We start from the raw sequence: 16839 nt of genomic DNA on the forward strand, positions 1-16839 counted from the left end.
AGCACCGCGACTGTGGCTAATCCCGCCTAGCCGCCAAAACGGCCCTAAACACTGGCGCCCCCCTCCCGCCAGGCCCTCCGAGTCCATCCATGACATCGGCGCTCTGCCACCCCCCCCCACCGCTGCCCCTCACCCAGGTGGCCGTGCCCACCGGCCGAGTTATCGATCCCCGGCGCCCGGCGGGAGCCCAGCTTTCTGGCGGCCTCCTCCCTCGCTGTGTGCCCAGGGGCAGAAGAAAATACCTTTTCGGCCCCCGCCAGGGCGTCCCGCTCCGGCGCCCGTCCCGCTCCCTTCCTTTCCCGCCGCGTCCCCTCCCCCAACTACTCACAGCCCTCCCTTCACCACACATACACACAAAACCCCCTTCTCCCCTCCCCCAGTGGTTGCGTCCGTGACATCATCATCATGGCAACAAGAGCTGCAGCCTGGGACCGAGGAACCCGTGTGATTCCCGGCGGCGGCGGCGGCGGCAGTGGCGGCAGCACGAGCACTAGCACCGACGAAAGCGCGAGGGCTTCTCTCCTGTCGCCCCTCGCCGGCTGCTCTTGAGGAGACGGCGGCAGCAGTGCCCACACCGCCCCGCCTGCCGCCTCTGCCCGCGGTGTCTGAGTGTGAGGGGAGGGGGCCGTGCCGCGGAGGGGAGGGGGCGCCGCCGCCGCCGCTGCTGTGGGGCCGCCGCTGCGGAAGGAGCTGCCGGTGCTGCTGCTGCGGCTGCCAGGTCGCTAGTGAAGAGGAGGCGGTGGCGGCGGCGGCGAACATGTTTTCAGTGAGGATAGTGACTGCCGACTACTACATGGCCAGACCGCTCCAGGGGCTGGATATCTGCCAATCCCCCCTCACCCAGGCCCCTATCAAGAAGGTGCCGGTGGTGCGAATCTTCGGAGCGACCCCGGCAGGTAGGTGGGCGCGGGGCGCGGGCGGGAGCGTTGGGGCGCCCGGGCAGCCCTCCCCGCCGCGCACTCGCACGCACGCCGCCGGCGCCGGCCCTCTCGGCGGATCGCTGACGCGTCTTCCCTCCGCTTAGCCTTCCTCGCCTTTCCTTCCGTGCGTGACAAGAGGCGCAGAAATGTGGGTCCGCGCGAGCGTGACGCCCCCTCCCCCAAACCCTGGGTTAGGGAGGCGGCGGGCGCCAAGTGTTTACACTGCGTGCGGCGGTCGGGAACCGGCTCCGCATTCGGGGTCGCGGGCCCGGCGAGCGAGCACCGCTCTCGTCCCGGAGGACGGGCTGCGCCATGTCCTCCGTGACCCGGTGCGCAGGGCCCCGCTCTGAGGTCGGTCGCTGGTGGGACCATGGACACCCTCTGCGTCTCCCAAGTGCCCCTTGCTGGAATGGCTTTAAGAGGAGTGGGGAAGTGTCAGCTCTGTTGTCAATCGCTCCTCGTCGCCTCTTCTCACCAGCGCTCTCCTCTGCCCCTTCTGGAAATGCGGTGGGCTGGAGAGTGGCGCCTGGGGCCCGATAAGCTTTCTCATTGAAGTGACCATGTGGTTCTGCTGTTGAGTGCAGGTCGTAACTCAGAGTTTAAAGCCTCAAAGCCTGGGGACAGGGCTGCATCCCCAGGTGCATTGCTTTTAGGTAAATGTATATCCATGGAAGTAGGAAATGCGTGTTTATGTTGCCCAGCATAAAACATCCCACATAATAGTGTGAATTTCTTAGCAACCACAGCTAAACCCAGCAACACAAACATTTAAAAATGCCTCTATGCTGGGTTACAGGATTGCATTTTCAGAACACGTACAGTTAAAAAGTATTTTGAAGAACGAGTTGGGTGGGGAGACAAGCTACGTTCTCAAAAGATCTTGGGAATTTGTGATAATGTAAGTAGGATAGTGGCCAAATTTACAAGGTTTTTAATTGCTTTGTTTTTCTGCATGCTTTGAACTGCCTACGTGAAATAATGGAGCTGCCCCCTGGAAAGAGATGCTCTTACTTCTAGCAATGTATTGCCCTATGGGATTTTAGATAGCATTTCCCACTTGATGCTCCTTGCCCTAATCACCATTCATCTTATTACTAGAGTCAGTTTCTGTGGGTTGTCAAGATAATAGCACTTCCCCAACACAAGCACTCTTTCCAAGCAGTTATCTTTTAATGTGAATTCTCTTTGTTAAAACATGCAATGTTGCTGGTGAAATTTGGTAGAATTTTTTTTAAACAGTGAAAAAGATTTTGACGATAAGTACCTCGTAAGATGGGAAATTTGGGTGCTGTTAACAATTTGTTGAAAGTGTAACACCTGAAACTTTGGAGGTTGGAAAATAGAGGCAGTAAAATGTTCTGAAGTATAGATTTTTTTTTTTTTTTTGCCCATTTAAATATAGTGGTGCTGTCTTTGCTTCTAATTGGAATTTCAGTGTAATATACTTTTTTTTTTTTAATTTAAGGTGTGGAGAAAAGATAAGATAGCGACATTGATATAGTTCTGTTCATTCGGATTTCAAAATTACAAAGCAACATGCTAATAGGAAATACTTACTGTGGCATTTCTGTGTATTACAATTTGTATGGTTTTGGTTACTTTTCTACACATAGTTGTTTTCCTCTACACAAGTCATCAAATATGTATCCTTGAGTGATTTGCAAGCTCCGTTTTATAGGAAAGTTTTGTTTGTGGAAATAAATGAATTTCACTGTAATTTTAGCAGTAATTTTATTAAGTGAGAAAATATTCTTTAAACAATAGAGTATAATCTACTTTTGTGTTTCTCAGTATTAAAAAAAAGACAAATGAACTATTATATGAAAAATATGTATTCCTTCCCTCTTGCACATTATACAGTAGATTACCAGTATCTCTCCTCCCTTTAAAACACATACACGCACACATAAACTGGATTTTTAAAAATTCATCTTGAAATGTATAATGTAAATCAGTATAAAAATAAGACTTTTTTGTGCATATGTTGAAAGATATAAAACCTGATAGAGAGAAACCCAAATTCAAGTTGTTAAGGATTATCAAATTAAGTTTGCTATATAGTTCAGTTTCAAACATATATATTTTTGTGTTTCCTCAACAGGTGAAAAAAATGGGAAGTCACTGGCATACATTTAGTATCAAGCATTCAGAAATCAAGCTAGCATTTTTAGCATGTCAGTAAAATTAGTGTTAATTAAATGTAAACAAAAAATGTACAATTATCTACTTCCGAATTCTCTGCCCAAAGAAAACTAGTACAGTCCACTTAGTAAAATAAAATTGAAAATAATATGCAAGAGAGGTCAATTTGGCTTAAAAAAAGGCTGACTACTAGAATTTTTAATGAAGACATTTATTGTCTGAAAGCACAAACTATGTTTGTATATCTACTAATTAGTAATATTAATGAAAAATTGTAACACACAATAAACCTATGTCACATAAAGTACCATAAACTTGTCTTTCATACATAGTAGTTAATTTTGGAATTCCTTAATTCTTTACCTTGGTTTGGAGAAAAGATGTTTTTAAACTGAGTTTGCTTTTTTGAATGAAGTGGTGAAAAACTGCAGCAGAAGAAATTTTGTCCCAAATAAAGTGGTCATTTCAGATTTATATTATAAATTTTGGACTGATTGGTTTATTACATTTTTACTAGTTCAGTTTTTCTATTATGCATAAAGACTATTTTTCTGCTTTAGAAAACAGTCCAGTTGACTTCTGATTGTCCTGTGTTTTGAGGGCATATTTGTATAAGTTAAGAAGTAAATAACTGCCTTAGGTTTAAAAGCTCTCATGTCTTAAGTTGGTGAAATTTGGAAACATATTTTTTAAAAGTGGTGTATTCAAATTTGAGTGGTGAATCCTGACTCACTGATTTAATCTCTTGCTGGTTAAGGATATTGCTTCCTGAGAGAATCACTTAAATTTTCTACATGCAAGTGATGAAATTATTTTTTTAAAACCCTCTTCTGCTTTTCTTTCACTAATTTAAAATTGTCTTGAGCATTGTTTTGATATACACTGTATTGAGCAGTGTAACATTTTGGTAACTTGTTTTAATGGAGGGAAGCAAGGTTATAAATACATGCAGGACAGCATTTTTTTCACTTAGATTTGAATATGGGTTTGACTGCTCTGGGAATTCACTTTAGATAAAATCCTAATAATTGTAAGGACTTGACTCAGGTGGGAATCTGTCCAGTTTCTACATCCTAACCCTTCTTATTAGTTGCCTGATGTAACTCACTTCATGTTGAGCTTAGACAGCTTTCTCAGCTTTCTCAGCATCAGTTTAAACAGAATTATCCTTTCAAAAAGCTTCCCTGCTGAGATGCAGAGTAGGAGTAAATAGAAGAGTGTGTGTGAGATGTTCACAAAGCAAGTAATTAAACAAAGTAGGCCAAACAGACTATAGAGGGAGCTGCTTGACTTTAAGATTACTGCAAGGTACTCTGCCATTCCCACCTCTAAGTCTTCCTCCAGCTAGTGAAAATTTTAGTAGGCTATTCCAGATGCTATGACATCAGATTTTTAAACATAAGAAATTGATAATTCTGAATGCTATGTAAATTTATGTAGTTGTTAAATAACCTCACTTTGTAAACTGGTAGATTATTAAATACATTTAAGATGAGTACAATTTTGAAATCTATAGCATTTATCAACAACTCAGGTTACAAATAATTTCTTTAATAAAAGTTGCTCATAGCATTTTTTTCTTTTTCTTTTCTTTTTTTTTTTTTTTGGCTAAACCATTTAAAAAATGTCTTAACATCACATAATACCTACTTGCTATAATTGTTAGAAAGGTTTTTCAGGAGCACTACTGAGATTTAGTGATTTACCACGAACAAAATTAGTTACTTTATTTAGTAGAAATTTGAAGGACTGAGGAGCAGATTTTATTACATTTCTATATTCTATTTGATTTAAAATCACCATCAGTACATCAGAAGCTTATTAAGCAGGAGTCCTCTTAAGTATGTGGACCCAGTAGGATCTAGTAATATGTGATTCAGTTTATTCAGTGAACATTTAATGAGAACCTACCATGTATATTGAGCTATATTTTAGGTGTCATCATTATGAGTAACTTTTATCCTCCAGGAGCCCACGATATAGTAGAGATGATAGACATGTAAACATAAGTCAAACATTGTTTAATTGGAATATAAAAGAACTATGTGTAAGACAGAGTGAGGACTCAAAGGAGGACATGTTCAGTGACCATTTAGCAGGCCAAAAGGGGAGTCAGGGAAGGCTTCATGAAGGAAGTATTGATTAAGTCATTTTAAAGGAATTTCAAAAGAATTTTAAAATTCTGATAGAGGAACAGATACAAGGTTATTCACAAATGAAGAGAAAACTGCTCTTGGCTGGGCAGCTTGGCAATGCATATCTGAATCTTTGAAATGTTTTTTGACCCAGTCATTCCAATTTTAGGGGTTTTAATCTATGAATGTTAATCTTTTGACAAAATCTGACCATCTTTTGGAACCATTTACTTCTTTTCATTATCCATCACCACCCTATTCTAAACTACTAGCATTTTTGGATGCATTTACAATAGCTGCCTAATCTTGGCCTACCCCAGTCCACTCTGTTCCCTTCTTATCTGTTTTCTATACTGTAATCAGAGGGATCTTTTCAAAATGCAAACCTGATTATATTACCCTACTACTTGATATGCTTCAGTAGCTTTCCATTGCCTTTAGGATAAGGACAAAGCTGCATGTCTTACATGGTGGCATCACATATCTTACAAGGTCTTGCATAGGCTGGCCCCTACGTTTCTATCCAATCATGGCTTGAGCCATGTCCTTCTTGCCTTACTCTGTATGTTTTTATGCTCTAGCCATATTGACCTTATTTCATTCCCTTATTCTTGCCATGCTTCTCCCACAATAAGCCTTTGTACCTGCTGTTCCCTCTGCCTAGAATGTTTTTCCTTTTCCTTCACCTAAACTCCAGTTTATCTTTCCTCAGGGAAGCCTTCCCTCCATAGACTCTCAAAGCTCCATAAACTTTCTTTCATAACACTTGCTGTAGTTGTAACTTTATATACGTTGAAGATTAATGTCTGTTTTCCCCAATAACCTTCATAAATGCTGGTAACGTGTTTATTTTCGCTCACCGTTATACAACCAATGCTTACTTACCACAGTGCTTGAAACTCAAGCATCTGTTGCAAGAATTAATCAGTAGATGATAGTCATCACAGGGAACACCAAATGTCCAACAATTGGGAAATGGTTACATAAATTGAACATATTCATACAGTAGAATTTATGTAATTCATGTTTTCATGATTATAATATATATAAAAATAATATAGGAAAATGATGTTAGTATATTATATAAAAAAATCAGTTTACAAAACAGTCATTTATTAAAAATGCAGAAAAAATTCACCAAAATATAAAGGTTGGTTATCTCTTGGAGATACGTTTTGTATTTTTCAGATTTTCTGCAGAGAATATGTATTGATTTTATAATTTGAGGGGGGGAACCTGTTTGTATACAAAATTAAGGAAAAACTAGCTTTCTAGACATGGTTCAGAAATATGGGAAGAAAAAAAGACTTGAGGTTCATATTGGGCTCCCAAACAAGTATCAACTAAAATGCATGATTGCATGATGATAGTATTGAACTTGATTATATAAATTCAGTTTAGGAACTCCAAAATGATTCTTATGTTAGAGCAAGCCAGTAATTTCTGGTTTTATTATACTCATTTATATGTAAGCTGATTTTAATTTTGAAATGTTTTGCAAAATAGTGTGGTTTTGGCACATGACAGCAATGAAACAGAGTGGAGGCCAGAAACTGACTCAAATATATTTATGAAAGTACTTGGTATATCAGTAAGGAAAACATTTATTTAATAAACAGTTTTGGGATAGCCACTTAGTCATCTAGAAAAATAAAAACTTGGCTTCCAGATGAGTCAGAAAATTTAAATGTGAAAACAAATATAAAACATAGGATAATTATTTTTAATATAATTTAGGAATGGTAAAGGCCTTTTAAAGAATGAAACAGAACTGAAGCCGGATTGCTGAATTTTACAACATAAAAATAAAATTCTGTATAGAGAAAAAAATAAAATTAAAAGAGGAACAGACTAATAAAACTTACATGTATGTTTTTCACAAAAGATTAATTTTCTCTTATTATACAAAGATCTCCTAGAAAATAATTTAGTAGAAAAAATGAGCAAAGAGAATTCATATGAAAAAATAAGCAATTTTATTATAATGAAGATGTAAAGTTACAACATACCATTTATCACTCATCTAATTAGGAAAAATTGGTTGATTACATAGTATAACTTGGGGAGGGTGAGAGGAAGGGAAAATGGGCATTCTCATATATTGCTGGTGGGAATATAAAATACTCATTTTTATGGAAAGCAATTTGAAAATCACTTTCAAAATGAAAAGTGCACATATATTTTGATCTAGCAGTTTCATTCAAACTTTCATTGAAAGTTTCAGTTTCATTTAGATTTTATCCTCTAAAACATTTTATATATGTGTCAAATGAGCATGTAAGAATATTTGTGGCGCTATTATTTGTCATTTCAGAAGCCTGGAAACAACCTAAACATAAATCAGTAGGATAGTGGTTAAGTAATTATGGTATATCTATTCAATGGAATACTCGGAGGCCCTTAAAATAATGAGGTAACACCATATGTACTGCTGTGGTACCATGTCTAAGATATATAAAGAGGGAAAAAGCAAGGTGCATGACTCTGTGTATAGTATGCTGCCATTTGTGTGATTTAAAAAATATATACATATATGTAATATATAAATATTTTTATGTAAGCAAAATATAAATGTATATTTATACATAAATATATATATTGTATATATACATACACCTATATACAGAAGGATACCTGAGAGTTTTGTAGCAGTGGTTGCCTCCAGTGAGGGTAGCTGGTGGCCTAGAGAACAAAGGTAGGGAAACTAAAATTTTTTTTTTAGTATACTGTTTGGTAATTTTTGAATATTTTTTACCATATGCATGTAATACCTTTTCAAAGTTAATTTTTTTTGGTTATGTTGTGCTTGTAGGAATTGGTAAGGAAGAACAAAAATAAAAGGTCATAGTAGTTGTAAATAGTTGTCAAATGATTGCAGTACTGTTTAATTTTAGGGTTTGGTAGAGGTCTTCTCATTCATAACTTCCAGTTGATGTTATGTGGTTCTCTGGAGAATGGCCCTAGTGGAGTGGGATCTGAAGGTAGGCTTTGGTGTTCCTGTAAGCAGACATGATGGTGAGCACAACCAGCAGTTACTGCTTTGTTTGGTATTTCAAGTGCATTAAAGGAAGTGCTTTACTACTTGGAATCTACTTCAGCGTATGTAGCTGCCTCTTGTGGAGAAGGGATCATGGAGCTGCTATTGGAGTTTGTATTCCAGGTACTTGAAGAGCATGTCATCCAGTGCAAGGTGCAGCCACTGACAATGAGAGGACAGGGTAGCAGGGATGTTGCCCTGGGGGACCTAGCTCTAGGCCTGAACCTCTGTATTTACCTATATTGGATCTTCTTAGCCACGTGCATGTGATGTGTGTGCCATTTAGCTTGCTGCAAGGTGACTGCCTAATAGTGCTTGTATGTTGTGCAAAAATAAAGCATTGTTGTTATTTTGAAATACTGTTCCTGATTTTAAAAAGGTTGGATTTGAAATTTGTTCATATTGTTACAAACTTTATTTAAATTAATCTTTTTCTTACATAATTATATAAAGAAAATGTGATCAATTTTTTTTTTATCAAGCACCATGTCAGTGCCTCCAAATGCCCTCCTGTTGGCCAGTGTGCTAAACGAGTATTATTTATAGTATGAAAAGGGTTGTGAAACACCATTGTGGTCATACCCTCTCCTTTTATTTAAAGAAAACTGATAGCTAGATAGATAAGCTCAGGAATGTGTCCAGTGTCCTATAGTTGGTTGGCATGGGAGTGGATCTGAAAACTGAGGATCTTGACTCTCAGCCCTCACTGCCTCACACTGGTCCCCCAGACCTGAGGGAAAATTGGAGGATGGCCTTAATTATAGTTGAAAGATGAACATATGGAAGCTTACAGGAATTGTAAAAAAAAAAAAATTGTACATACACAGTTTAGAAATCTTTGAGTGCCTACTGTGTCCCATAGTGCTTAGAATCTTCCTGTAGAATAGGTTTTAGTAGGATTTGTTTTGTGATGACTGTAGCTTCTCCTTTTAAAAAATAATACAAAAGGCTATAACAAGAGGGATTTAGGATAGATATAAACAAAAATTGATAACTAGAATTGTATGTGTGCAGTTTTCTGTAGAAAAAAGGATATATCAGGAGACCTTTTAAGTTCCTCTGGTGCTATAAACTTTTACTCATCTTGCTTTTGATTAGATTAGAATTTATTCAATTGAAAATAAGGGAAAAATGATTCGGGTTTAATAGGTTGGAGTTAAATAGGATACGAAGGATGTTGTCATTAGTCCTAGGTATTTCAGAGAAATTCTTAAGAAACTTATTAAGATAAGGGATATGGGATGATGTATGTCACTTTGGTACCTGGCTGCCATTTTAATACCACAGTGATGACAGAAGAAATAATGGGAGTTAAAATAAAGTACAGTAAACTGGGTAAAACTGTTAACTTATAGTTTCCAGGTAAGATACAGACAAGGCAGGAGTAGGTGTCTTAGGCAATTAAAACAAACAAATAAACAAAAATAAACTCCACTGTCCAAACATAAAGTGGATGCATTTTTGAGACCAAAACAAATTATAAGTACAGTCCTTTTAATGACAGTGTATTTAACCTTTTGGTGTGTAGGTGAGTGGGGTTTTTTGTTTGTTTTGAGGGGTTTTTTTGGTTGTTCTTTTTAAGTTTTCCAGATCATCTTTTGTGTTTCTGCCAGTTATCTGTAGATTTTTAAGTATTTCATTTTTTTAAGTGAAAAATATTTTGTTGCTTAATTAGTATTGGCAAACTGGACTGTTTTCTGCAGCAGAAATTGAATATATGCCTAGCAAAGTAAATTCTCAGAAAAAAAAAGGGTAGTAATTGCCTTTGGAAATTTAGAGTTTTATTGGCCCAATTCTATTTTCTTTTTAGATGGTAGTTGTGGGAAATACTAAGATTTTGGGGTCAATTTCCTTGGGGGCAGTTATTCAATTTTCTTTGGGTTATGAGAGCCTTTACTATATAAACAATTCAAAAAATAAAAGAAAGCGTGTTACCTCAAGAATGCTTGTGTAATATGTAACAGTATAATGAAAGTTTTCTATTTTTCTTCTATTTATTACAATTACCAAGAAAGTATAACAAGAATAAAAGAAGTATTTTATTTTGCATATATATTTACACTTCAAAGTAATTTATATATTAAATTAGGTTTTGTTTGAGATGGTGAAATGAAAGACTTTGTGATATGTGGAAAAATGTGAAGTTAAAACATGTTGGCATACTCCTAGTTTTTCAGAACAAAAAAATAACTAATCTAAATTTCATTTCAGAATAAAAACCAAGACAAGCCACATAAAAGCAACCTAAAAATTAAACTGTCATCATATTATTTGTTTTAAAACTATGGAATAATATATCTGAGGAAGATTTCTCTCAAAATTGTTTTTCTCAATTTCAAGTAAGTAATTTATTTTGGTTAATATATTGGGGATGAGGGTGGTGGGGGTGAACCTTGGCATTGAAGTTGATAAATCTACTCATCCTTAAAGTAACAACTCAAATATTAACCACTTTAAAGCCTTCTGTGGTGACTCCTTTGCCCATCCCCAAAAGATTCTCTCTTTGGTTTCCCACAGTCCTAGTAGCCCCCTTTCCCATTGCTGATAAAGGACTGACTATACTGAGTGTTGTATTTGTCTGTAGGAATGGTCATATGGCACTACCCTCATGTGCCTCCCTGCTCTCAACCCTACCCCAGTACCCTCCACACTGCCTTCTATTGCCAAGAGACCCTGGACAAGTTATTTTACTTTTATGAGCCTTAATTTCTTCCTCTGTAAAATGAATTTTAATAATTTCTACCTCAATACATTATTATGATTAATCATAGTAACCAGCAATTATCTGGCATATATAGTAACATAACTGTTACTTTCTTAACCCTTCTAACTCCAGAATCTGCCACATTACTACATATATACTAAGCACTCTTTAAAATGTTTGAATTGAATTGAAATGAAGAATGGAATTTTTGTAGCATTTATTCATTCCTCCCAATAGGACAAACTAAAACACCTATCCATGTGGTGTAAGGCTTTTTTTATAGTTGGTCACTGACTCATATGTCTAAAGGCTAGGTAATTACTTGTTTAAAACATTTTTAAAATTTGTTTCATTTTTTATTTTTCTATTTTACATACACACACACACACACACACACACACACACACACACACACACACATACACACAAGCGTTTAGCCATTGATCATGGAGTAACTACAGGTTTCCAATACTGAAGTTTAGGTTAAGTATATTTCTTGTGAAAGAACCTCATTTTCCAAAGCCATTTATTTGTAGTGTCTTCTTTTTTTAAAATGATGGTAGAACAAGTTGAAAGTGTGTGTGCCAGAAGTCATAGTAAAGTTGACAACGGAATTATTGCTCTCTTCTTTTTTTGTCTTTTATGAATCTGTAACACACACACACACACACACATTGAAGCCTTTGGTTTTTAAACCTGTTTAAGATTGTGGGTGTGGACCAAATGAATTCATTATTGCCCGGACTTTCAAGTCTCTTCACTGTTTTTTTTCTACATATATTCCCAGGTTTTGTTTTGTTTTTTAATAACATTTTCTTTTAATTTTTTTCATGAAGTCGTTAGAAAGATTTTCAAATTAATTTTGATGAATTACACTTTGGTTGATAATGCTTAGTGATTATAAAATAGAAGCCAAGTTAGCCAGAAGACCTTGATTTTACATCATTTTACTAACAGGGGTTATAGACCATTTATTGAGTCCCCACTGTGTGCCCTAAGTGTTTTAATTTCACAACTCTATAATAAACAGGTACTACTATCCCCATTTTACAGTTGAGGAAATGAGACATGAAGAGGTTAACGATCTTTTGCCTAAAGTTATATAGCATATGTTTACCTCTTAGCATATGAGGATTAAAATGAGGGAACATGTATTAGGCCATTATCTGCTAAACAGAGGAAGCAAAATCTGAATGTCTTCTAAAACTTACAGAATGTTTTAGTAGCCATTATTGAGACATGACAATGACCATGAATATATTCTTATTCACTATTTTTTGTGTGATAAGTATACCCTGCTACTCTATACAGATTTTTTTTCCTGAGCAGTATCAGTGTCTCCTCTTAAACTCAAGTTCCTATTTGGACTGAATTATTTTGTTTTTATGTATATGTATTTATAAGGGCTTTACTATAATATCAGTCTGATATAAAATATTTTTATAAATTTAATTAAACAAGTAGTGTATGAATATATTTTTGTGAAATTTAAAAAACAGAAACAAGTAAAACAAGTTTTCCTAGACCACCAAACCTGTTCACCTCCCCACTTTTATCAGTTTTTATATAACAAACCTCCCCCATAACTTAGTGTATAAAATAATAGCCATTTGTTAGACCATGATTCTGGCATGCACTCAGTTGAGCAGTTCTGCTCATGCTTCTGGCTGGGCTTGCGTATGTAGTGACTGAGAGGTCTTCTGGAAACTGGTTGGCCTAGGAAGGCTTTACTCACGTGTCTGAATATTGGTGCTGGGGTGGTGGAGAGCCATGTGTCTCCAGCAGGCTAGCCTTCATCTGGAGGCAGTAGTAGAGTTTGCAGGAGCAGCAAGGCAAGCCACATATATTTTTGTCTTGTCTGATGGGCCAAAGCAGATCTCATGGCCAAGCGAAGAGTCAGTGTGGGAGGGGTTTCTTAAAGAGTATGCGGCTCATTAGGGGGCCATTACTGCAACAATCTATTACACCACTGTTGCTGGCTGACTAATTTTTCAGGAAACATTTGTCAGTGTACAGTGCCCTGCTCTTGAAAAAGTATAGTGTTTAAGCAAGTTATTGACCAATTCAGATAAATTTAGTTAAGTCCTTGTTCTCACTTGTTTTATTCCATTCTCATCATTCCTCAGCATCATTCCTGGTCCCATTTACTCAGCAAATTTAACTTGAGTACCCAGTAAGTGCACGATAAACTATCATGAGATGAACAGCAGGTGGAGCAATAATCCTATGTTCATCATCAAAGTTTCTTTAATTTGCCTACCTATCTGCTTCATTTTTATGAATAACATTCTGTAAAAGGAGACAATTATAGCAATTTTTTAAAGTGATCAACAGCCCACACCAGGCTGAATATTTCTTGTGTCCTACATATTTTAAATGTCTTACAAGAATTTCTTCCACTGAGAAAAACTGTAATACAGAGGTTGTTTCAATCCATACTCCCACCAGCAATAATGAGACTTTTTTCATGTTTTTACCAAGATTATGTTCTCACATGGTTTTGATCTTTGCCAGTCTATTAGATAAAAACATGGATCTCAGTGTAGTTTTAATTTATATTTCTTTTATTATGAGTGAGATTGAATGTCCTTCTATATACTTGCAAGCCATTTGTATTTCCTTTTCAGGGTACTATTCATTTATATCTCTTCCCGCTTTTCTGTTGTGAGTCTTGGTCTTTTGCTTATTGATTCCAAGGAGCTCTTCATATATTAGGAAAATTGGTCTCTATCTGTGAATTGAGTTGCAAATATTTTTTCCAGTTGGTTTATTCTTATGGTAAATACATTTTATTTAAATAATATTTTTATCATTTTATAGAGAACTTTTATGTCTTAAATGAGGCTTTTAGATCACATTTAGTTGAGGTTAGATTTAAGTATTAGACATAGGAATGGAAGAAAACTTACTTAGAGAACTTACCTTTCAAAACTCTGACTTCAGATGAACAGTTTCAAAAGGATCCTATCTTTGATTTACCTTTTTTCTCTCCTAAGTTTGATTCTGTCACGAGACCACTTCTTTTGACAGATCAGTCCAAGAAGTAGGATCATCCTTTGGAGGATAATTTTTAGATTAGACTGAAAGCATAGGTGGAAAATACTTTGTTACTTAGAATAAGTTGTTAATGTTACTGAGTCTTGTTTAGTACAGTTTGTGTGTGTGTACAATGTATACAGTATACACACACATATATAGTGGTAGTGTTTCAAGCAATGCTCTCATATAACTCTTCCACTATTTAGCCAGCCTTTACCTAATCAACCATATAGAGCTATATTAGAGCGGCTACATTATGCTAACCTTTTTTCCTAGTGGGCCACAAAGAAGAAAGACAAAGAAACAGACTGACCTTTTTTGAGAAAGCAGTAATGCTACCCATGACCCAAATAATATCCTACATTTTAAATAAGATTGTAAGGAGCTAGGAAGAGGGTAGCAGAGGCATCTGTGACCTGTGCTGCATCTGACATTATGAAATACTTTGACTTCTTCCCTTGATGTCCATATAAAAGTGGATTAGAAAACTGCACAGCTGAAGAGATTAGCATGTTTTAAGTCATTTAATGTAGTTTTCAAAAGTTTTTAAAGTTGGCAGACTTTTTTTCTTCATATGTAATTTTACCCAGCAGCATCAAAAAAGCAAAAATAAATAGGAATTCTTAAGTGATTTATAGTGGGAAATTGTAGAAAACCAGTTTTTGCCATGCTTCATGCAGTTTTTTCTGTTTCAGAGTTGTTGAGGTATTATCTAGGGTCTAGAATATCATCAGTATCTTTATAAATTTTTCATTGACAATTATAAAGAAGTTTTCTATTTGTTTGATACCAAATTTTTGATACATACTATTACTTCCTTGATCAATTTTTTTTTAATTCTAACATTTCTGAGGTTGTAATACATCCTGTAGTGTATACATTTAACATCGTAATTATTCCTCTTGAAAAGCTGATATTAAACTGATGGTACATCTTGTAATAGGTGACTTCCTGAAGAAAAAATGTGACATTTCATAATTTGTTTTCATTCTCTATATACTTTTTTTAAAATCTAATCTGTCATGGAATAAACTTGTCTACACTTTATTTTGTTCTTAATTTTTGTCTTGCATCTCTAATTGTTTTAACTTTTGTGTATTTTGATGTTATTTGGCATATAAAGCTTTATAACTAATATGTCCTCTTTAGCAGTACTTTTCAGACTAATTGTGGTGAAGAATATTTTTTGCGATGCTTCTTTAAAATACACTAAGAGTGAATTACTAGAAAAATGAAAGGACAAAGAGAAACAAATAAGCAAAATATAAGCTCCCTTTTTAAAAATTATTTTAAACAGGTATAGAATTCCCCTGACAAGTTGTTATAAGTGTCTAGTTTTAGTTGTCTTGTTGCAAACCTATAACAAACAGCTAGTTTGTAGACCGCATTTGAGTGGCACTGTAGATACCTTTTTTATCAGTCTAAAGAGACCCTTTAATTCCTTTCTTCTTGAATCCTGTTTCTTGTTCCGCATCAAAATTATTTCTGTTTCCTTTTAGTTTGACTGTTTCCACACTATATCATTGCCTGTTAACTATTTTTGATCCTTTTAATGTCATTTCACTTTTTTAACCCCATTTGAGGATCTTTCCAATAGAGGTTTTAAACAATAAGAAGAATTTGTTACTTGATTTTGACTCCTAAAATTTTAATTTTATACTTTGTAATAATTCTGTTTTTCTTTTGTTTTCTATTTTTTGCACATAGACTCTGTTTTATGTGTTTTATTTTTTAAAAAAAAGCATAATACAAAAATCATTTTTAAAAGCTTATATACAGGAATGTAGTTGTTTTTTTTTTTTTCCTGAAAACAAACTGCAGAATCTTTAATCTTGGAATGAATGTGTTAACAAGCACATAAACCAAGGAAGAATTACCCTTAGATGAGTAAGTTAACATCTTTGGAATGGTCAAGGGGCTAAAACTGTCCTTGTGGGGAAAAGCTGGGTATTTATCCCACCAGTTAAAAAAACGACCCTGTCCCAGTTCACCTTCAGCCCCACCTGCCTGACGTCCTCCACCGGTCTCTTTCTTCCAGGACTCCTACTGCCTGGGGACTCCCCAGAAATGTAGTTTTAATTTAAAAATTCAGGAACAAATAAAAAATATTTTATTTTATGTAATACAAGGAATTTAGCTTATTTTAGATTTTTATACTCTCAGCTTCCCAATCTTTGACTAACTTATAATTGTTGAATATTTTCAACTGTATATCTTCTCTTTAAAAAAAATTTTTAGCTTATGAATTAAATTTCAGTAGAACAGTTTGGACTCACCTCTACGTATTAATTTGATACCACCACTACTAATCTAATTATACCACACCGTATATACCCATTCTTGAGTTCCAATTTTGATATTTTTGTTTGTTTTTTTGTTTTCAAATACATTTTCAAGTGTTAGTTTTCAAGATATTTGCATGTAGGTTACTTTTCTGAACCCTTGAATATCTGAAAATGGCTTTTTGTGTGTGTGCACATATTAATGACAGCATGGCTCAATATGGTATTCTTGTGTCCTAGGCTTTTCCTTTAAAATTCTCTGAACATTCCTCTGGTGTTTCGAATTTTGACTGAGACAAGAACATCCTTTTGGTGTAGAAATGTTAGTGGTTTTTATTTTGGGATAGTTCTTATATTACCCCTTTGGTTATTGCTTCCATTACATTTGTTTTGCTTTTTTTTTTTTAATTAAAGAAATACCTGTTATTTGTAGATTAGTTCATATTTCATTTTTATACCTAACTTTACTTGTACTTTTAATTTTGTCCTTTTGTATTCTTGCTACATATTTTTGTTTTTATTTTCTACATTATTGATATTTTTTACCTGCAATATTGGTTCTTATCTCCAGTATAGATTT

General features: G+C 35.9%; 1 protein-coding gene across 3 annotated transcripts in view; it reads left to right on the forward strand.

The window, feature by feature from the left end:
- The first annotated feature begins 469 nt into the window (after nt 1–469).
- Nucleotides 470–16839, forward strand: part of REV3L (REV3 like, DNA directed polymerase zeta catalytic subunit) — a 143592-nt gene continuing 127222 nt past the window's right edge. For 2 of the 3 annotated variants that reach the window (XM_074368475.1, XM_074368476.1), the window contains exon 1: nt 470–896. In XM_074368475.1, the coding sequence (XP_074224576.1) occupies nt 758–896 (139 nt within the window). In that variant the 5' untranslated portion in view covers nt 470–757. Of the gene's footprint in view, nt 897–10445; nt 10574–16839 lie in introns of all 3 variants that reach the window. The other variant, XM_074368477.1, reaches the window with a different exon arrangement.

Source organism: Camelus bactrianus, chromosome 8 (assembly GCF_048773025.1).
Source record: "Camelus bactrianus isolate YW-2024 breed Bactrian camel chromosome 8, ASM4877302v1, whole genome shotgun sequence".
In the NCBI taxonomy this organism is placed as follows: domain Eukaryota; kingdom Metazoa; phylum Chordata; class Mammalia; order Artiodactyla; family Camelidae; genus Camelus; species Camelus bactrianus.